General features: G+C 40.7%; 1 protein-coding gene across 6 annotated transcripts in view; it reads left to right on the forward strand.

Annotated features, from left to right (window-relative positions):
- patj (PATJ crumbs cell polarity complex component) overlaps nt 1-22,771 on the forward strand; it is a 398,928-nt gene that overhangs the window by 123,997 nt on the left and 252,160 nt on the right. For 5 of the 6 annotated variants that reach the window (XM_041208336.1, XM_041208338.1, XM_041208340.1 and 2 more), the window contains 4 exons: nt 6,873-7,082; nt 13,309-13,428; nt 15,525-15,863; nt 20,143-20,266. In XM_041208336.1, the coding sequence (XP_041064270.1) occupies nt 6,873-7,082; nt 13,309-13,428; nt 15,525-15,863; nt 20,143-20,266 (793 nt within the window). The remainder of the gene's footprint in view (nt 1-6,872; nt 7,083-13,308; nt 13,429-15,524; nt 15,864-20,142; nt 20,267-22,771) is intronic. The other variant, XM_041208341.1, reaches the window with a different exon arrangement.

Raw genomic sequence — 22,771 nt, forward strand, 5'->3', positions numbered from 1 at the left:
CCAGAACTGCACACAGTACTCCAACTGTGGCCTCGCCAAGGTTCTATACAACTCCAACATGACCTCCCTACTTTTGTAATCTATGCCTTGATTGATAAAGGCAAGTGTCCCATATGCCTTTTTCACCACCCCACTAACATGCCCCTCTGCCTTCAGAGATCTATGGACACACACGCCAAGGTCCCTTTGTTCCTTAGAACTTCCTAGTGCCATGCCGTTCATTGAATACTTCCTTGTCAAACTACTCCTTCGAAAGTGTATCACTTCACACTTTTCAGGGTTAAATTCCATCTGCCACTTATCTGCCCATTTGACCATCCTGTCTATATCTTCCTGTAGCCCAAGACACTCAACCTTACTGTTAACCACCTAGCCAATCTTTGTGTTATCTGCAAACTTACTAATCCTACCCCCGACATAGTCATCTATGTTGTTTATATAAATGACAAATAATAGGGGACTGAGCACAGATCCCTGTGGTATGCCACTGGACATTGGCTTCCAGTCACTAAAGTATCCTTCTGTCATCACCCTCTGCCTTGTACAACTAAGCCAATTTTGAATCCACCTTATCAAATTACCCTGTATCCCATGTGCCTTTGCCTTCTTTATAAGTCTCCCATGTGGGACCTTGTCAAAGGCTTTGCTGAAATCCGCATAAACTACATCAACTGCACTACCCTCATCTACACACCTGGTCACCTCCTCAAACAATTCAATCAAATTTGTTAGGCATGATCTCCCTCTGACAAAGCCATGCTGACTATCCCTGATCAAACCTTGCCTCTCCAAGTGGAGATAGATATTCTCCTTCAGAAATTTCTCCAATAGTTTCCCTACCACTGACGTGAGACTCACTGGCTTGTAGTTCCCTGGCTTATCTTGCTTGTGATATTTCATGAAACTCTGTTAGGCAACTGATTTTTCTGTGTGACCTATATTATTATTATAGTTCATGATTTATATGGAGAATTGTCATTGATATATATGATTAATGTAAATTGTGATTGATATAGAGAATTGTAAGTTTCACCTCATGGTATTGCCCAGTCCGATTACCCAACAATGGCTAAAAAGCCAAGAAAGAGTTTTGTATTGAAGCATATCACATCTTCAGAATGCTGCACCACAGAGTGTTATGACACTTACAGACTTTTGGACCTGAAACACATTGTGCCATAGAGTACCAGGATGCTTGCAATCCACCAGTTGGTGAGTGATCAAACTGTTCTATCATGATAGGTTTAGAGCAGTGGGCACATGCTGTCTGTAGGAAGAAAAAGTTGCCTGGACAGTTACCCTAGGCTACCAGTGTGTACCACTTTCTGATTTGTTTCAGTACAGCAATAACATAAGCCTGAGTGCAGATCTTCTGCCTACTTTCTAAGTTTGGGACAGTGGAAAGTGAAGGGATTTTGAAAACTGATTTTTTTTTATTTTATAAATGTGGCTCTGCTTTTCTAGTGAGCACTCATTTATATTTCAAGTTATAACATTTTTCAAGTAACATTATATCATGTTATTGTAAAATTTAAGGTAGTGTTTGAAAGGGAGAAATATGAAACTGCTACTAAGACTCTAGATTTAAGGAAGGCTGACTTCAGTGGGGTGAGACACTGTCCACAGTCAACTGGGAAAATCTGTTAATGGGTAAAACAACAGAATTAGTGGAAGGTGTTCAAAAAATGCATTGCAGAACCAGTTTATATCTCTAATGGGCAAGATTTCTTCTTGCCAAAAAAGACAACCATGGATACTTATAGGGCTAAGAGACAGCATAGAAGTAAAAGGAATAAAAGGAACAGGAGCAACGTGGATACAAAATTGGCTGAGTAATAGGAAACAGAGGGTAATGGTTAATGGGAATTTTTCAGGTTGGAGGAAGATTTGTAGTGGAGTTCCCCAGGGGTCAGTTTTGGGACCCTTGCTTTTCCTGATATATATTGATGATCTAGATCTTGGTGTGCAGGGGACAATTTCAAAGTTTGAGGATGATGCAAAACTTGGAAGCATTGTAAACTGTGAGGAGGACAGTGTAGAACTTCAAAAGGACATAGACAAGTTGGTAGAGTGGGCAGATAGGTGGCAGATGAAGCTCAATATGGAGAAGTGTGAGGTGATGTGTTTCAGTAGGAAGAACATGGAGAGACAATATAAAATAAGGGTAACAATTCTTAAGGGATGCAGGAGCAGAGGGACCTATATGTGCATAGATCTTTGAAGGTGGCAGGGTAGGTGGAGAGAGCTGCTAATAATGCATTCAGAATCCTGGGCTTTATTAATAAGGGCATAGAGTGCAAGAGCAGGGAGATTATGCTGAGCTTATAAAAGACACTAGTTAGACCTCAGCTGGAGTATTGTGTACAGTTCTGGATGCCACATTATAGGAAGGATGATATAAGAACGCATCGGAGAGCGTGCAGAAGAGGTTTACAAGAATGGTTCCAGGGATGAGAAACCTCAGTTATGAAAATAGATTGGAGAGGTTTGGACTGTTCTCCTTGGAGAGGAGATTTGATAGAGGTGTTCAAAATCATGAGGGGGCTGGATAGAGTAGATAGGGAGAAACTGTTCCTGCTCATAAAAGGATCGAGAATGAGAGGGCACAGATTTAAAATGATTTGCAAAAGAAGCAAACGTGATGTGAGAAAAAAGTTTTTCACACAGCAAGTGGTTCGAGTCTGGAATGCACTGCCTGGAAGTGTGCTGGAAGCAGGTTCAATCGAGGCATTCAAGAGGAAATGAGATGATTATTTAAATATAGAAACAATGTGCAGGGGTATGGGGAAAAGGGAGGAGATTGGCACTAAGTCATAATGCTCATCTGGAGAGCTGGTGCAGACACGATGGGCCAAATGGCCTCCTACTGTGCCGTAACATTCTGTGATTCTGTGAAAAGAGAAAAAACTTATAAATACAAGAAAAAAAATCACAGATCCTGGGAGATGGGAAAGATACAAAGAGCACCAAAGGGTGACAAAATGGATTATACAAGCGAAAAAAAGGGGGCATGAAAAGAAGCTCGCAAGGGATGCCAAAATAACCACAAAAAGCTTTTGCAATTACATGAGAAAATAGGGTGGTCAGAAACAACTAGGGAACTTTGAAAACCGAGAATTGCGATGTTGTCGATGAATATAAAGAAATGGTAGACACGCTGAAGAATTACTTTGTGTCAGTATTTGAAGTCGAGGAAGAGATGCCAGACGTCCTAAGGAAACTTATTGCATCATGGACTCAACAAAATTAATATAAACAAGGTAACAGTAATGGAGAAATTTATGGCACTACAGAGCGGCAAATCCCCAGGACCAGCTGGTTTCCACCCCAGGTTTTGAAAAGAGATCGGTGAGAACGTTGCAAATGGCCTCAAAGTGCTGCCTCAGGGAGATTGGCTCCGATTTAAATCTTCCAATAAAGGTGTTTAAAAAATTTCCCTGCCATGTCCCCTCATGTGACACTGTCACATGAGTTGAGACAAGTCCATAACTTTTATTTAAACATTTAATAAAAATTTAAATAGCCTCATGAAACCTCATCCCACCCATGGATGAGGTTTCATGCTTTTTCTGAGGCTTGTCTGGCCTCCCAGCCTGCCTGTCAACCCTAAGGTTGGACGGGCAGGTCCATCAATCAGGTCAATTAGTTTTTTAATGGCCTTACTAGACCGTTGACAGTTTGGCGGGCGCGCAGCCAACTCGGCTGCGCACCCGCCGAACTGAAAATCTAAATGATGTGGGGTGACCTCGGGACGCCCGCCCGATGTATCCCTGCATCATTTTACATGTCGGCGAGCGGGCCCCATCCCTGCTCACCGACCGGAAAAACCTGCCCTTGAATCAGGAATCATTCCTTTAGATTGGAAAATTGAGCACATCGCTATTATTTAAGAAAGGCGGCAGAGGAAAATCAGGGAATTATAGATCCGTTAGCTGTTACTGGGAAATTGCTGGAGTCTATAATTAAGGATAGGGTGACTGAACACCTTGAAAATTCAAAGCTGAGCTGAGAGTGCTAGCATTGATTTTTGAAAGGTAGGTCTTGATGAATATTATTGAATTTTTTGAAGAGGTTATTGAAGTAGCAGACAGGGTACATTCGATGTATATTATTAAATGGACTTCCAGAAAGTATTTGTGAAAGTCCCTCATAAGAGACTGCTTGCTAAAGTTGAAGCCCATGGAGTTGAAGGCAAATTATTAACCTGGTTAGGCCAGTGGCTGAAGGAAGGACACAAAGGGTAGGGATAATGACTCATAGATAGGTGATATTTAAAGCAGTGCAGATGGAAGCGCAAAATTAGAAGGAGATATTGATAGATTAAGTGAGCGTGCAAAACTGTCAAATGAGTTCAGTGTAAACAATTATGAGGTCATCCACTTTGGACCTAAAAGGATACAACAAGATAAGTTCTAAATGGTGAAAAGCTAGTGATGGATATATGGAGCTAGGTTGCATAATCAGCCATGACCCCGTTGAATGGTGGAATAGGCTTGAGGGGCTAAATGGCCTACTACTACTACTACTGTTCCTGTATTCCTATTCTCATCTAATAAACTTTTACTGTCTTAGGAGTCCATTATTTAAAGGATAATTTTGTATTGGTAAGGACAAACAGTAAGCAAGTTGCAAACTGCCTTTCTAACTGCATGACAGTCTTTACTGCGTGTTAAATTCCACTTTTCCACTTTAGTTGTTGAGTGCACAATTAAGAGAAATGACATTAGGAGAATGGGAGATCGTTCACAAGTATTCACAGATTGATATGTGTGTATAATACACATGTGTACACATACCTAGAACTTTAACAGCTCACATCACAGAGTTCTGACTAATCTGTTTTCCTTATATTTTTACGGCAGGATGTGCAGGAGTTTGACAAATTCTTGGCATATAAATACTTGAAATATTATTAACTTGGAGTTAAAGCCAGATAAATTGGTTAAGGGCAAAAATGTTTTAGTCCAATATCTCCCCAGTCACTAGATCCAATTCAGGAATTAAATTATAAGTTATTACTTCAGAAAATTTCCATTCCAGGAATCTTGACAATTTTTCACTGTATGAAAAACTCGAAAATATCTTTCCAAATTACTTAACTGAATTGTAAATTTCTTAACTAGTTCAGTCTCATAAACAGTGCATGTTACTTTGAATAAACTATGAGAGAATATATTCATTTTTCTTTACTTTGTAACAAGATATCTTTGGACGTAGCTCTGTTGTGATTCATATGGATTCATATATTGTTAGTACACGGTTGTCACAACGAAAACTTTTTTTATAACACGAGGAATGGGTTAGTTGATTTTACATAAGCATGCCAGAAGATGAACCAATAATGTGAAGCGTGCTCATTAATTTGTGAACGATTATATGTTATAAATTTAAACTGATACCTTTTACTAACACATTCACCTGCATAACAGAAGAAGAACATTGATAGAGCACTTAAAAAAAATATTGGTTTAAGAAGTTTTCATAGAAACATAATACATGGTGTAATATGTAATTAACAAAGCCTTTGTGATATCAGCAACTAATATTTGCGTATTCATGTTTACTTGTTTTAAATAGAGCTGCTGATTGTTCTAATATCCAGTTTCTCAGAGTACCAATCCTGTTTTCAATGTGGGAAACTCCCACCTTCATCCACAAGGACGAGTCAAATTCATTAACAGTATATTGCATGGACACTTCTTTCCTCGTTCATTTTTTTTCAATGCTTTTTATTTCCTGAAACATGCTAACAGAGAGTACAACATGCTGTTAGTTTGAAGCTTCAAATGTACTGTATATGTAGCACAGCATGGCTATTTTTAGCATATTGCCACATTGCTTTTGACTGGGGGAAAACAGAACTTCACATATGCAAGTTTAAATGCATGTATGGTCACCTGTCTTGTATTCTCTGATGGCTGGTTTTATTATCAATAACATACCTTTTCCATAGTGAGACCGGTAAAAACTGTTCTTACCACCTTTTCACCAGGAGCTGCTTTCTGTCTCTGACACAGTCTCTTTTATGAATGACTGTTGTCTGGCAATAGTGAATTACTGATGCTTTTATTTAATAACTTTAATACCTGTGTCTATACAACATTTTGTAAGGCTCCACTCAAAGGAACCATTCTCACACCTTACAAGAACCAGCATGTTTAGCTTTGGAAATATTACTAAAATTTTGTAGATAACTCTTAACTTTTCTCATTTCCCATTTGCACTTTTACTTACTTTTCCCTCTGAGCAATATATTAATCCATGGCTTAGTGTGTAGTCAAACAGTTTGGTGTCATTCCTGTTCCTCAGCTGACTGAAGACTGATAAAGGCATTAGTGATTGGGGCTGATGACTGCCCCTTTAGCATCCTCCTCCTTTCCTGAAGGAGTGTAGTTCCACAGAGAACCTTCCCTGATGGTGTTGCCATGTTTAGGAGCTAATTGCATGTGAAACCACATTCAATTACACTATGCTGGTACAGTGGCACAGAGTACCTAATGCTTGCTTGCGTTTCCTTTTAGGCATTTTTCCTTGATTTCCAAATGTTTTTTTGATTTGTTATTAATATTGTTAAGCATTTGGTTAAATTTTGTTTTCCATTTTCACAAAAAGTCCTGAACATTCATAAATTAGTAATGGCTTTGTTAGTGTGGCATGCCTATGCAAAATAAACCATCAGCAAATTACATATTTTTCAAGGAATATTTGTCGATTAATGCCTTGTTAAAGTACATTACAAAGAAAGCATGTGAAATTAATATATGCTTTTAGTTATGGGTGCTTTTTATGCATGCTGTGTACCTTTGTCTAAGCTTACTTTGGATCTTTTTTTAATCTAACCTCCTTCTTGTGGTCTTTGGCTCCCTCTGCAGGATCCTTTAGATCCCGCACGTGCTGTTATTGTTATTCGCTCTTTGGTGGTTGGTGGGGTTGCTGAATGTGATGGCAGGGTGCTACCCGGGGATCGGCTCGTTTTTGTCAATGACCACAATCTAGAGAATACTGCTTTGGGGGAAGCTGTTCAGGCCCTGAAAGACGCTCCAACTGGCAAAGTCCGCCTTGGCATCTGCAAACCAATGGTGGTAAGCACCAATAATGTTAATGAAATACAAAAACTTGATTACTTCATGGTTATAAAAGAATGTTTACTTCTCTGAGACTACTTTTGCAAGACAGAAACTTGCAATTTATTTTGTTACCCTGAATATTTGTAGATTTTGCTTAAAATTGAATACAATTGAAATATAACTGAAATAATCACTTGGCTTTATTTCTGTGCAAGTCAATATAATACAGTATTCCAATAAACTGCTTCATTTGAAATATGTTCATTTACAATGTAATTTGGACTGATGGGTTAATCATTTCAGTGTTGGAATAGCTAATGATTTCAATTTCATACATGGACCTTCCTTCTATCATAAGGTCAGAAGTGAGGACATTCGCTGATGATTGCATAATGTTCAGCACCATTTGTGACTCATCAGATACTGAAGCAGTCCATGTCCAAATGCAGCAAGAGCTGGACAATATCCAGGCTTGGGCTGGCAAGTGACAAGTAACATTCGTGCTACACAAGTGCCAGGCAATAACCATCTCCAACAAAGAATCTAACCATCACCCCTTGACATTCAATGGCATTGTCATTGCTGAATCCTCAACTATTAATACCTTGGGGTTTCCATTGACCAGAAACTTAACTGGACTTGACATATAAATAATGTGACAAGAGCGGGTCAGAGGCTAGGAATCCTGTGATGAGTAACTCACCTCCTGACTCCCCAAAGCCTGTCCACAATCTACAAGGCACAAGTCAGGAGTGTGATGGAATACTCTCCACTTGCCTAAATGAGTACAGCTCCTACAACACTCAAGAAGCTCAACACCATCCAGGACACAGCAACCCACTTGATTGGCACCCCATCCACAAACATTCACTCCCTCCACCACAAATGCACAGTGGTAGCAGTGTGTACCAGCTGCAAGATATACTGCAGGAACTCATCAAGCCTCCTTAGACAGCACCTTCCAAACCCACGACCTCTACCATCTAGAAGGACAAGGGCAGAAGACACATGGGAACACCACCACCTGGCATTTCCCTTCCCAGCCACTCACCATCCTGACTCGGAAATATATCACAGTTCCTTCACTGTTGCTGGGTCAAAATGCTGAAACTCCCTCCCTAACAGCATTGTGGCTGTACCTATACCACATGGACCTCACCAGTTCATGAAGGCAGCTCACCAGCACCTTCTCAAGAGCAGTTAGTGATGGGCAACAAGTACTGGCCTAGCCAACGACACCCACATCTCATAAAATGAATAAAAATGAGTACATTCAAAATTTCTAAAATACAATAAAAACTAAAATATTAAATTAGGTAGCTTCCCCATCTCTAAAAAGCCCAAATGTCATAAATTTCAGTACAGACCTTAGAACGTTAGCAAATTGTTTTTCCTTAATTGCATGAAATTTCTTGAAATTCTGAGTTTATTTGCTATTAGTTGAAACGTGACCACATTTGCATAGTTATAGTGGAAGAATCTGTTAGGCGTAGGAAGTTTCCTGCAGCCACCTATTAGCAACCTTGAAATGGCCTTGTATTTTTAACGAAGTAGTAACTGATAAATTAACATAATCAAGTCTGCAGGTGACACAGGAGGTATAGGTATAACCCCTGCCAAGAGCATCATATGACAATAAATTTGGTTTGAGATATCTTTTCATATTCCCTAAAGTTCTTACAAAGCTGCTATAGTGAATCACACTGAGTAAGACTAACACATGCTCAACTGCAGTCAGCCATTATTTAACTCACTTTCTTTATACCTCCCCAACAGAAGGGGCAGCACAGAGGGCAATATAATAAAATGCTCAGATCTTGCAATGTACTGCACCCCATTCCTACTAAAATGAAACAACTTTTACATTAAAATATAAAATGGTACATATACATAAGTTTCCAGAATACAATATGACTCAATCAACATCAATAACCAGAAATTAGACATTCTGATGGTTGGTGGTCATCATGGCAATTGTAACATCTAAATTTCTGACTCTGAAACTGAACTGGGCTGCCTTGACCTGGATCCCACTGAAATCTGGAGGACCACCCCTGCTGATCAGGAAAGGGACTCCCTTGCAGCTTGTAGTATTACGTTTTCATGGCTCTGGTCTCATGGCAGGCCTCTTTCCACATCAGCTTATTGCCTCAACTCAAAAGCTTGGCCTGAATTTTGTTGTTCTTTAGGCCTCCAACAAATCTGTCTCTAAGGTTGATTTCCAGGTTTGTGCTATACTCATAGTGACAAGAGAATTTCTTTAACTTGCGTATGTAATCTGCAACTGTGTCACTTGGCAACTGCTTCCTCTGCATCCTTTGATGGAACATAACTTTCAGTGCAATCCCATTCTTAGTTGTGCTATGAGTCCAGAGTCTCATTAATTTCACAATAGTCAGTAGTACTGGGGTCTTTTGAACAACACTAGTTAGGTACCACCTCAAAAGCGTCTGGCCCCATTATGGTGAGGAAAACATTGACATTTTCCTCCTCCTATTTTATTCCCTTTCAGCCAAATGTGTAATTACACCAGTCCTCTTTATTAGGGTTGAATTCCACCATTGTCCCCAAGTGTGACTTCAGTACTATTTTTTCAATTACTTCCCATGCTGACTCACTCTGTACCTGAACACGATGTGTACATAAAGCAATCTTTCAAGTAGCTCAAACCTCCTCAAAATCAACTTTAGGGGTTCCAAAAATGTATGACAATGTTCTCTTGTCCTTAACTTCTCAAATAAACTGCAAAAGAAAATTATAACCTAGCCTCGTCGTCATCTTCCTGTTATGTACTGCACCAAGTAAGATGGACACATGTTCAACTGCAGGCATCCATTATTGAACTAAAAACAAAGAACTGCGGATGCTGGAAATCCAAAACAAAAACATAATTACCTGGAAAAACTCAGCAGGTCTGGCAGCATCGGCGGAGAAGAAAAGAGTTGACGTTTCGAGTCCTCATGACCCTTCAACAGAACTAGGTGAATCCAAGGAAGGGGTGAAATATAAGCTGCTTTAAGGTGTGTGTGTGTGTGTGTGTGTATTTGTGTGTGTGTGTGTTGCGGGGGGGTGGTGGGGGGGGGGGGGGGGGGGGGGGGGGGGGGGCTGTTGGGGGCGCCCGTTGGGGGGGTTGGGTTGGGGGAGAGAAGTGGAGGGAGGGTGGTGTGGTTATAGGGACAATCAAGCAGTGATAGAAGCAGATCATCAAAAGATGTCACAGACAAAAGAACAAAAGAACACATAGGTGTTGAAGTTGGTGACATCTAAACGAATCTGCTAATTAAGAATGGATGGTTGGTCTCTTCTACATTGGAGAGACCAAACGTAAACTGGGCGACCGCTTTGCAGAACACCTGTGGTCTGTCCGCAAGAATGACCCAAACCGCCCTGTCGCTTGCCATTTTAACACTCCACCCTGCTCTCTTGCCCACATGTCTGTCCTTGGCTTGCTGCATTGTTCCAGTGAAGCCCAACGCAAACTGGAGGAACAACACCTCATCTTCCGACAAGGCACTTTACAGCCTTCCGGACTGAATATTGAATTCAACAACTTTAGGTCCTGAACTCCCTCCTCCATCCCCACCCCCTTTCTGTTTCTTCCCCCTTCCTTATGTTTTTTCCAATAAATAATATAGATTTTTCTTTTCCCACCTATTTCCATTATTTTAAAATATTTTAAAATCTTTTCTGCTCCCCCCACCCCCACTAGAGCTATACCTTGAGCGCCCTACCATCCATTCTTAATTAGCACATTCGTTTAGATATATATCACCAACTTCAACACCTATATGTTCTTTTGTTCTTTTGTCTGTGACATCTTTTGATGATCTGCTTCTATTACTGCTTGTTTGTCCCTACAACCACACCCCCCTCCACTTCTCTCCCCCCACCCAACACCTTAAACCAGCTTATATTTCACCCCTTCCTTGGATTCACCTAGTTCTATTGAAGGGTCATGAGGACTTGAAACGTCAACTCTTTTCTTCTCCGCCGATGCTGCCAGACCTGCTGAGTTTTTCCAGGTAATTGCATTATTGAACTAACTTCATTTACACCTTCTCAACAGAGAGGGTAGCAGAGAAGACAATATAACAAAATGCTCAGATCTTGCAACATGCTACAGTTTGGACAACAGAAAGAATGCTATATTATGGATTTGTTAAACAGAAGGGATCCTTGTCTATTATGGAATTAATGTTTAATACTGAATGATGTTGCCTTAGGCCTTACAATGCCCAGAATCAAGCGAAACTGATAATTAGGCCATTCATATTCAGCATTTGCTTAGGTATGTCATTCGTCATACAGCTCTAATACAACATTTTGGAATGCAGTTTTTGAGGGAGGATAAGAGGCAATATAATCAATTTATGAATGGGCTGCAGGAACAGGGAGACCTAGAAGTTCTCACACAAATGTGTGAAGGTGGCAGGGCAAGCTGTTCATGCTAAAAAAACACCATATTTTTGCCTTTATAAATAAGTGCATAGAATACAAAGCAAGGAGGTTATACTAAACCTTTATAAACATAGGTCTCAGTTAGGGAGGCATCCAATTTTGGCACCAGTGTTTAGGAAGGAAGTCAAGGCCTTGGAATGGGTGCAAAGGAGATTTACCAGAATGGTACCAGGGTGTGGAAATCAAAACAAAGTGTTTGAATTAATCTGCACTTTTAGTCGTATCTATGGAAAGTGAAACAGTTAATGGCTCAGGTAGGTGACCCTTTGTCAGAGCTAGGAGTTCTTAGAGATGTAACAGTTTTTAAGCCAAGCTGGGAAAGTGGGGAGGGAGTAAAGAACAAACAGGAGAGGCTGTGAGAGAGTGGAAGGCAGGAGAGATTAAATGAGAAAACTGATGCCCTAGTTTTGTTTTGAATGGCAATTGTTGATGGTGATTCTGCCTTTCCATTTACATCTACTCCAATCATTAGCTTTTATTTTTATCACCTGCCATAATACTATCTCTTTTTGCCCTTCGCAATCACCCTTTTAACCGCTGCTGCTTTCCATCCTTTCACAGACCTTCCCATTTGCTCTTTCCTGCCCTCCTTAAAAACTGTTATATCTCTCAGCAGTTTCAGTTCTGACGCATTGCCTACAACTTGAAATGTGAATTCTGTTTCTCTCTCTCTACAGGTGATGCCAGACCTGCTGAGTATCTCCAGTATTTTCCATTTCTTTATTTCAGATTCCCAGCATCCAGAGTATTTTACTCTTGATATCAGGAATAAAGGACTTCAGTTAAGATCCAGGGAGTAATGAGATTTGTTGTTATGATCTGGAATGCATTGACTGAAAAGTTGGTGAAAGCAGGTTCAGTAAATTTCAAAAGGGAATTGAATATGTACTTGGGAAAAATATTGCAGGCAGGGCTGTGGGGATAGATCTGGGAATTGGGACTGATTGTTTAGCTCTTTCAAAGGTTGTGTGCAGGCATGATGGCTCAACGACCTTTTTCCCCTGAATAGATCAGTTATAACACCTTGACATTATTCTGTCTTATTCTGTAGTATCTTGCCCAATTCCTGTGTAACAGTGACATAGGTTAGTAAACCTAGAGGGCACCAAGCAAACTGTGCACATGCACTCTAACAGGAGTCACAGCATAGCGATCAGAAGTAAGAACCTGGCAGAAATGTTTTGCTCTTTACTGTTTGACGATGAGGGTAATGCTCCAGCACTCTTCGGTCAAAATCAACTAACTGTGTACGAATTAAGGATTCAAGCTATGACCTTTGCAGCTGTGTATGCCTCAGTTCACTGCTAAGCTGAACATTTGCTCACAAAGTCATGAGAAAATCCTTTTTAAATAAGTACAGCTGAGATTCATAATCTTATTATAATGTCTCATTTTCAACCCACCAACACCCTGATGATTTCATTCCTGCAATTACTTATAGCTTAAATGTCAGATTTCATCCGTAAGGGTGTCATTTAATGAAATGTTGAAATCAGTCACAAAAAGATCTGAATTTCAAGCTTAAGACATCTGATTTTAGGCATAATACAAGTATCTCATTAATTTCTAACTATATTGTCATCAGAATGTGTAAGAAAATCATGGATCTTTTCTACGTTCTTAGTTGTTGACTCCAACAAAGTGGCAAAGTTGAGCCTTAGTGAGGCTGCTCATTATAAATATCACTTGATTAGATTGTCACTTTGCTGTATTTGTTGACATCCTTAAGGTGGAGTTAAGGCAGTAAAGACTCACAATTAACAAACAAGTATTTTCTTCTCAGACCGAAGCAAATGAAGATGACAATTCAGACTTCACTGGCTCAAGTGCTACCACAGAAAATACAAAGAATGACTCGGAAATATTGAATTTAGTTTATTCCTCAAATCTGCCAGTACCCCATGTAAGTGCTTATATGTTAGGATTTTAAAATTGATTTTAAATTACTTCATTAACATATGTATTTACCTGCATTAATTTTAAATATATCTAAGCTTTTTTCATTAGGAACTTCACCTTGGACAAGGCAGCGGTAAATGCCACACAATAAAATTAACAGACTTATGAACAGTATTGACCTATGCATGCATGCGAGGGTTGGTGGGGGTGGGTGGTTGGTGGTGCTTAGTGGGAGCAATGATTCAAAAGAATCATTTTTGTTTGGTATGTAGTTAATTGTATAAATTTCTGTCAGGTGTGACAAGTTCCCCCCAAAAAATCAAACTCAGAACATTTTTTTGGATTAATTACAAATTAAAAAATAATAAAGAGGAGTTATTAGAAAGGCTGCCTGTACTTAGAAGTTGATAAATCACCAAGACCAGATGAGATCCATCCAAGGATACTATGGCAAATAAGGATGGAAATTGCAGAAGGACTGGCCAAAATCTTCCACTCCTCCTTAGATTAAGGGTGATGCCAGAGAACTGGAGAATTGCAAATGCTGCATACGCCGTTGTTCAAACCAGGGATAAAGATAAAACCAGCAGCAACGGGTCAGTCAGTTTAACCTTGATAGTGGGAAAGCTTTTAGAAAGTATAATCCTGGACAAAATTAATAGTCTCTTGGACAAGTGTGGATTAATTAAGGAAAGACAGCATAAATTTGTTAAAGGCAAATTGAGTTTTTTTGATGAGGTAACAGAGAGTGTTGATGAAGGTAATGTGGTGTTAATGGGCTTCTAAAATGTATTTGATAAAGTTCCATATATATAGTCTTGTCAGCAAAGTTGAAGCCTAAGTGATAAAAGGGACAGACGCCATGGATATGAAGTTGGCTGACTGACGGGAAGCAGAGTAGTGGTGAACAGTTCTTTTTCAGACTGTTGACAGTTAATTCAGAATTAACCTAGTGTTTACTGTTTTAAAGTTTCTGTTTATAGGTAACACATTGGTTTTCATTTTTTCCTCTTGAAAGACATTTGCTAAATTCAGCACTTGCATGAACAATATGGTTCTCTGAATTCTGTGCTTTAATAAAATAGAAACTGATAATGCTTACAGCAAATAGATTTTTTCAGAGTGCTCATTCATCATTAGGAATGACATGGATTTCTTAATTGCACAAACTTTATGATATTTAGAACTTAAAGGAAAAAATATGGCACAGCATATAAAATGGATTGCAGAATTGCACTTGGAATTCAAATAAACCATGTTTCCTTATCAAACTTTATTTTGGCTGAAATAGTTTTTGATATTCAGAATTATTGTGAAGAGCTCAGTGACTGATTTTCTGTACTCATGCCTAAATTGAGAGCTGGGTTTTATGCTACCCTGCCGGCGTGTTTGAAGGCAGCGTGTGGCCTTCATGCAGCCTACCCGCCCATCCCCCTACCTGTCTACCTATTGAGGCCCTTTGGTAGCCAATGGCCACTTAAGTACCTCATCCTGCCCTTGTCCCTACCAAACCTGCAGCACAGGGAGGCCCCTGCTAAGCGGTAGCCTGGCGGCTTTTACTGGATGAGCTGGTGTCGGGTGGGGAGACCTCTGTGCCCATTGGAGGCAGCCCCCCCCTCCACAAGCTCATACCCCTCCCCATTAATCCTCCCTCCCACCACCCCTCCCATCTCTCAAACCTGTTCCTCCACCCCCCACTCAGTCCCCTCACTGGGGCCTGCCAGCCAGGGCCCACAGATGCAACGGACTTCATTCTAGCCTCCATAACCCCCTCTTCTGTGGAGACTGCTGTAGACAGAGCAGGAACTCAAATGTGGCACTGCTGGGAATACAGAACTGTCGGCCAATCAGATGAAGCAACTCTCTAAGGCGGGACGTCCTCCCATGATGGGAGCAGAAGTCTTGCCATGAGCCAATTAATGCCCCACCGAGCGTTAAATGGCTATGCAGCAACTGGCTTTTTTGTGAGCAGGCCCCTGACCAACTTTTAAGTTGGGGGAGGATGTGGAACATGGTGTCCCATAAAATCCAGCCCTAAATGTCTTGTTACATTACAAGTGAACTCCATTTAGCAGTATGTTTCTTCTTTGCTGCCAATAGGAATTTGAGGATGCTTCATATTCCGATGAAGAACTAGTTGATGAGCCTGAGGTGCATTTACAGTTGTTGAATTTACATCCCAGCAAGATTGGCAATGAAGCTGAACTTGTGGCAACAGAGAAGTTTGCAGGAGATCAATGGAGTCAAAACAATAAACAGGGGGAAATGTTGGTGGATGATGAGAATGACCTGGACCAAGTGATTTATGAAAATGTTAACAAGCAGCATATAAATGATCAGTTGGAATATTCTGAGCTGACAACCCCAACAAACATAAAAACAACTGATGATCAACTACTTAATGCTTCACATTTATTGCAATATACTAATGCAAGAGAGGTAAGAATAACTTCAGTGATGCATAGCATGCTCCTGCAAAGTCGCAACCACTAACTGTTCTTTTAAAAATTTATAGGTACTCACGCTGCCACTGAGCTGATTCACCCCAACCCTTAAACATACATTATAGTAATTAGAAGAACATGGGCAACATCCTCCTGCAACTTTGCTTCCTTTTGAGAAAAGCATGATGCTCTCATTTTAAATCTATTTATTTTCTAAGTTGTAATTCTCCCTGTACCTTAGACGGTTGCTACCCTTGATAGTTCCCTTTTAAAGTATATTTGAACTTATGCCAAGACAGTACAGGGTGTTATCCTAGGAACATAGAAGTTGTTAGATGAATAAAGACCATGGTCCACCTAGTTCACCTTCTAGCACCTTGGTAATCGTATGATACAGTGATAATGGAGTTGTGACAGTCAATTATCCTATAGTATACCTAGACATAGGGCAGAATTTTGTCCTTGGTGGGCGGGGGGGCTCCACTGTCTCGGCAGCGGGCGGCAGCTGAACTCCGCTGCCAAAATGGGGCCCGCTGCCATTTTGAGTGGGCAAGCCAATTACGGCCCGTCTAGCGGCCTGCCCGACAGGAAGCGCTATGCGCTTCCTGTGCGGGGGAGGGAGGGATTCCCCATCTGTCAAAGTGCACTCTTTCGCGCATTGCACCCTGAGACCAAGTGCTATCTCGGGGAGATTACTGACAGGTAAAAAAAACTCCCAAGAATAGAAAATTGTTAAAATTATTAACATGTCCCCCTCATGTGACAATGTCACACAAGATGGGACATGTTAATAAGAAACACACAAACTTTATGAAACTTTTAAAAAATGGACATGAAACCTCATCCCGACAGTGGATGAAGTTTCATGTATAATCAGGAGCCAGCTGGGGCTCCTGGCCTGCCCGCCAGCCTTAAGCTTGGATGGGCAGGTCTTTACAATCTTAATTAGCCTGTCAATGGCCTTAATTAGCAGTTGACAGGTTGGCGGGCGAACAGCTGATTTCGCTGTTCGCCCACCTTCCTGAAAATTTAAAGGGACCGGGATGACATCGGGGGTTCCTCCCAATGGCATCCCGCGTCATTTTCCCGTCGGCGAGCAGGCCCCGCCCCCAAATCGCCGACAGGAAAATCTTGGCCATAAGGTGAGAAAACTCTCTAGTGATGGAAAGTTCAAGGGATCATCGGTTCAAAACCATTAGTTCCTCCAAAATATGCTATTTTTACCATATGTATCCTGCTGAAATAAAGCTAACTGAACTATAGATGTTACAGGGCTAGTCAGAACTAATTTTGTTTGTGCAAAATCTTAAAAATTCTGGAGCAAAATTATTTTATTTTCACAGTTTATAACCACAACCTTATTAGTAGGAATTTCTTTCATGGTCATAAATAGCCAAAACTAATCCTTGTCCTTGTGCTTGGCTATGTTCTATCCTCAGTTTCTCTTTTCCTGCCACCACAAACCCTCACCCTTCTCCCTGTGTCTCTATATTGCTCCCATATTCTTCCTCACAGGTAGTGGGGTTCAGAATGACTTGCAGTACAGAACAGCTGCAAAAACTCTGTGCCAAAAGATATTCACTTAATTTTCCAGCAATTTGAAGAGAGTTCTTTTTATAGAAATAATGAATTTCCCTTACGTAATTCCATTATTTGAGTCCTTTGAGGAGGAGGATGATGAAGGCATGGTGAAGCAGAGGATGAAAGCCAGGACGGTGTGATATCATCATGCAGGCAATACTCAACAATAGGAATCTGTGTCATATGAGCGACAGAGTACAGAGTTCCTAGGGTTGTAAAAATTTTAGTGGCTTACTGTATCCTTCATAATTGGACCATTATAATAATCAGAGCTTTCAACTGCAGAAGGTGAAGTGGAAGAAAATGGAGACCACCAATTTTCTGATCATGATGAGGATTCTCAGGAAATATGTTCAATTTATTCCATTAGCAAAGGTGTTTTGCATCCACATAAAGACCGTTATTATCCCTTACCTTGCTTTCATAGTATATCTAATCCACCTCAATAAGTAGGGCTACTCACTTTGGAGGAGGTACATGGGGAAACACAGGATTTATCACAATATGAATTACACAGCGCTAATGAGGATAACTTAATTTAACCTAGGTCCAGGTGAATGCAGTTATTCAACTTTTAGGTACAGACAATGCAACAAAATCAATAGATTCTACAGGAGGTGGGATGTGGAACAGTGCAGTGGTAGGAAGACATTTGGCTGAGAGTGAGAGTGGGGGTTTTGGTGAGCGTACTTTATGCTTAATAGCTGCCTCGTTAATCTGTTCTTTCAGACTATGTAGTCCTGTGGAGATGAGCCACACTGCATATTATTTCACTATCTGCATTGGGCACTTGTTCCTTCATTTGCCTTGGCCAATCTGGTGAGGCTTCATTATATTTATGACACTGAATTGCGTTGCTGAGGTAGCAATTGTCTGAACCTACTTCTTCTGAGGCTTCCATTTCTGGATGTCAAACAGCCTCTCTCATCGGCCTTGGCTCTGCAACATGACCCTCACATCAGCTTCAGAAAATCTTTGGGCTTTGCCCAGTGCAGACCAACCCAGTGTTACTCCTCCTCCTGCTATTCCACATCTTGCTTGAGCTCTAGCTCCAGCTTGATGGCTGATGAATGTATTCTCTAAGTCTCATTCTTATCACTCATCTCCTCTTTCTTCTTCTCTCTGTTCATCTCCCTCTCTTTCATGTCTATACTCTCTTTTGCTGTCCATACACTCTCAACTTGTTTTTGCTTTCTCATTCTCATTTAGTTTTCTTCCTCCCTCTCTTACACCTCATATTCTCTCTTCTAATTGAAATGCTGTGCTCCTGGCTCACAAAGCTGCTGCAGAATGACAGTACTTATCTCTCTCCCAATGATGCAGTGACAGTCAGAAATGGGATCCTTATCCTGAATACTAAATTAAACTCCCCACTTGCGGTAAAGTACTGCTGGGATGATGAGAACAGTTCTCCAGCTCTTCCAGGGCATTTTTCTGATAGGCCTGGGAAAATCCAGGCCAACCCTGTGTTCATGATGGGCATTTTTGTTAATCTTTGGGATGTTGTGTACACTGAAGAGAAATGTGTATTATAGGACTGCAGGCTCCTTTGATGTCACAACAACATGTCTAAATAGAAATTATATTTTAGCTCTTCAGCTTTTTAAACAGAGGTTGCCAACTTAAGGGCAAAATCTTCTGGCTGGCGTGTGGGTGGCAGAGCCCGCATGCTAGTCCTTAAAATATTGCGCGAGCATCCCGACATCAGCGTGCGGCATCGTGATAATTCAGTCGGCGGGCGCTATGCAGCAGGACACACACCCGCCATTAATTAAATGCCTCTTTAAGGCCCTTAACTTGCCAATCATTGACGACTTTGAGGGGCCCTTGCGAACTTCGGCTCAACGCATGAGCCCACCAGGCAGGCGGGTAGGAGATTTTTTTACAAACCTCATCCAGTGGCGGGATAAGGTTTGATAGTGGTTTTAAAAACCTTTAATAAAGTTTTTGTTTATTTCATTAACATTTCCCATCTCGTGTGACATTTTCACATGAGGGGGACATGTTAATGAATTTTTTATTGTTCTATTTTTTATATTTGCCAGCCTTTCAGCGATCTCCCTGAGGCAGCACTTTGCTTCAGGGAGATGTGTGCTCCTTTGCGCGCATGCACGAAAGAGCGCACTCTGACAGTTGGGGAATCCCCCCTCCCCCGCACAGGAAGGCCCACCCACGTAAAATGGCGGCGGGGCCCGTTTCGGCGACGGTGATTGGCTGCCCACCCGATGGCGAGCTGGTGGGGCCCACCTGCCCATGAAGGGCAAAATTCTGCCCTAAATGTTGTTTCATGTAACAATTTGTTGGTGAGTGAAAAATAATTGCTGAATACACTTCAGAAATGTTGCACAAAACTTCTGTTATTTCTGAGGATGATCGTAAAACTTAAAAAACTATTGACTTTCTGTAGCTGAGTATGAATTGTGATGAACATAAATATTTATTTATGAAATGTATGAATAATATTTAGTAATCTTCATATTTAATGATTTAAATATTTTTCACTATTTCAAGAAAATGAATAAAAGATGCACCAAAATCTCCTATATCATCAGTAAAGATTGAAGTGGATGTTATGGAAGATATTATGACTTGATATGTTCTTCATACTGAAATTATCTAAAAGTATGTTGATGTCAGGACTAAATTGAAGGTAATTTGCTGGTGAAGTGCTGATGTATTTTTCATCTTTCTAGGGTGAAGGGCAGTTCAGTGGAGGTCCCTTGTCTTCCATTACATATACAGCAGGCAGTGACCAAGGGCTGGTGGCTGGAGATTATGAAAGAACTGTCACCATCATGATAAATGGCCTTGATCTAGGTTTGACCCATTTTAAATAACTTATGTAATTTTATAATATTGTCACTATGTCTTCCTTTAATCAATGAATACATTCATAATACAAAAATGCTCAAATATTTTGAACAATGGTACGGTACTCGTTTCTTCAAGAACTGCGATAGCATTTCAGGCACAACAATTGGGTTATGAATTGGTATATGTTATGCCTGTTATTTGGGAGTAAGTCAGGTGCAATGCATACCAATTTAGCATTGTTATACACAAATCAATAAATCATGGCAGGTGAGTAAAAAGGCTACTTGCTTTCATCTGACTTTCATAAACCTTAATTTTTCCTATGAACTACTGATTGGTACTTGCTCCCCTTAACTGATAGCTCACGACTTATTTTTCAGAGTCACAGAATTGTTACAGCGCAGGAGGAGGTCATTCATCCTGTTGTAACTGCGCGGCTCCCCGAATGAGCAGCTCACCTCTTGCCACTCCCCTGCCTTCTCCCCTTAACCCTGCATATTTTTCCTTTTCAGATATAATCCAATTCCCTCTTGAATGCCTCATTTGAAACTGCCTCCAACACACTCTCAGGCAGCGCATTACAGATCTTAACCAATCGCTGTGTGAAAGTTTCTCCTCATGTCTCCATTGCTCCTTGTGACAGTTACCTTAAATCTGCGTTCTCTTCTTGATCCTTCCACGAACAGATAGGGAACAGTTTTTCCCTATCTACTGTGTCCAGACTCCTCTTGATTTTGAATACCTCTAGCAAATCTCTTAACCTTCTCTTTGAGGAAAACAATCCCAAATTCTCCAACCTATCTCACATAACTGAAATTCCTCATCCCTGGGACCATTCATGTGAATATTTTGTGCACTGTCTCTAATGCCTCCAGAGTGTGGCACCCAGAACTGGATGCAATATTTCAGCTGAGTCCGAACCTGTGTTTTTACAAGTTTACCATAACCTTGCTTTTGTATTCTGTGCCCCGATTAATAACACCTATGATGCTATATGGTTTATTAACCACGCTCTCAACCTGTCCTGCTGCCTTCAATGTTTTATGTACATGTACACCCAGGTCCCTCTGTTCCTGCACCTCCTTTAGAATTGTACCCTTTATTTTATATTATCGCTCCACGTTCTTCCTACCAAAATGAATCACTTCACACTTCTCTGTATTGAATTTCATTTGCCACTTGTCTGCCCATCCCACCATTCTGTCTATGTCCTTTTGAAGTTTAATGCTATCCTCCTTACAATTCACAATGCTTCCAAGTTTCATATCTTCCCTAAATTTTGAAATTGTGCCCTGTACACCAGGGTCAAGGTTATTAATATATATCAGGAAAAATGAGGGTCCTAACACTGGTCCCTGGGGAACTCCACTACAAAGCTTCCTCCAGTCCGAAAAACATCCACTAACCACCTCTTTGAATTTAATTCTATCTCCTTTTTGTTTTCCTGCCTGCAAGAGTCTTGATGCCCTATCAGAAGCTAATGTTCATTGCTCAAATCTTGACATACTCGAGTGTTATGAGTAGCTACAGCGCATGGACTGCAGCAGTTCCAGAAGGTAGCTCACCATCACAGTCTCACATGCAATTAGGAATAGGCAATAAATGCCAGCAATGTACGCATCCCTTGTACGAATAAAAAAGTCATGGAGCGGTTCTGAATTAAGATAGCGATTTTGAGCTAATTCTCACCAGAGCTGGGGAGGGACTGAGGTCAGCTTTGTCTATCCATGCTCTGCTAGCTGTTCTCTTGGGTTCAGTGTTACTGCTGCCTCCTGTTTCCCTATGATGGGAAATTTACCTTCCTGACTAATATCTAGATATGCAAGAGCATGACCCCAAAGGCCATAACAAGAAGGCCCTTAGTTTCATGTTTGAACTTGCATGAGGCTAACATTTTCCTATGTTCTGGAAGGCACCTGATAAGCACTGTGGCAAGACTAATTGTAACCAATGGACCTTGTATTTTTTATATGAAATGTACGACTTAATTTAATTGAAAACTGTGTTCAAGCCTGTTCTTTATTCAAGCTTCAATTTATAAATCAGCATTTAATGAACTGACTGGTTCTAGCCTTAGGAAAAGAAGGTTCTCTGTATATTTTAAAACTTCAACTCCCTTTAGACTGTCTTTTGCAGAGCATGGTTAGACAAAGCTGACCTCAGTCCCACCCCAGCTCTGGTGAAAATTAGCTCAAAATTGCTATCTTAAATCAGAACCGCTCCATGACTTTTTTTATTTGTATGAGGGATGCGAATATTGCTGGCAAAGTCAGCATTTATTGACTATTCCTGATAGCGCTCGAGCCTGTGGTGTTGAGCTACCTTCTGGAACTGCTACAGTCCACTTGGTGTAGGTACACCCACATTACTGGTCAGGAAAGCGTTCCAGGATTTTGACCCAGCAACAGTGAAGGGATGGCAGTATATTTCCAGGTCAGGATGGTGTGTGACTTGGAGGGAAATTTTCAGGTTGTGGCATTTCCATGTACCTAATGTCCTTGTGGTAGA

This window comes from Carcharodon carcharias, chromosome 16 (assembly GCF_017639515.1).
Source record: "Carcharodon carcharias isolate sCarCar2 chromosome 16, sCarCar2.pri, whole genome shotgun sequence".
Taxonomy (NCBI): Eukaryota; Metazoa; Chordata; class Chondrichthyes; order Lamniformes; family Lamnidae; genus Carcharodon; species Carcharodon carcharias.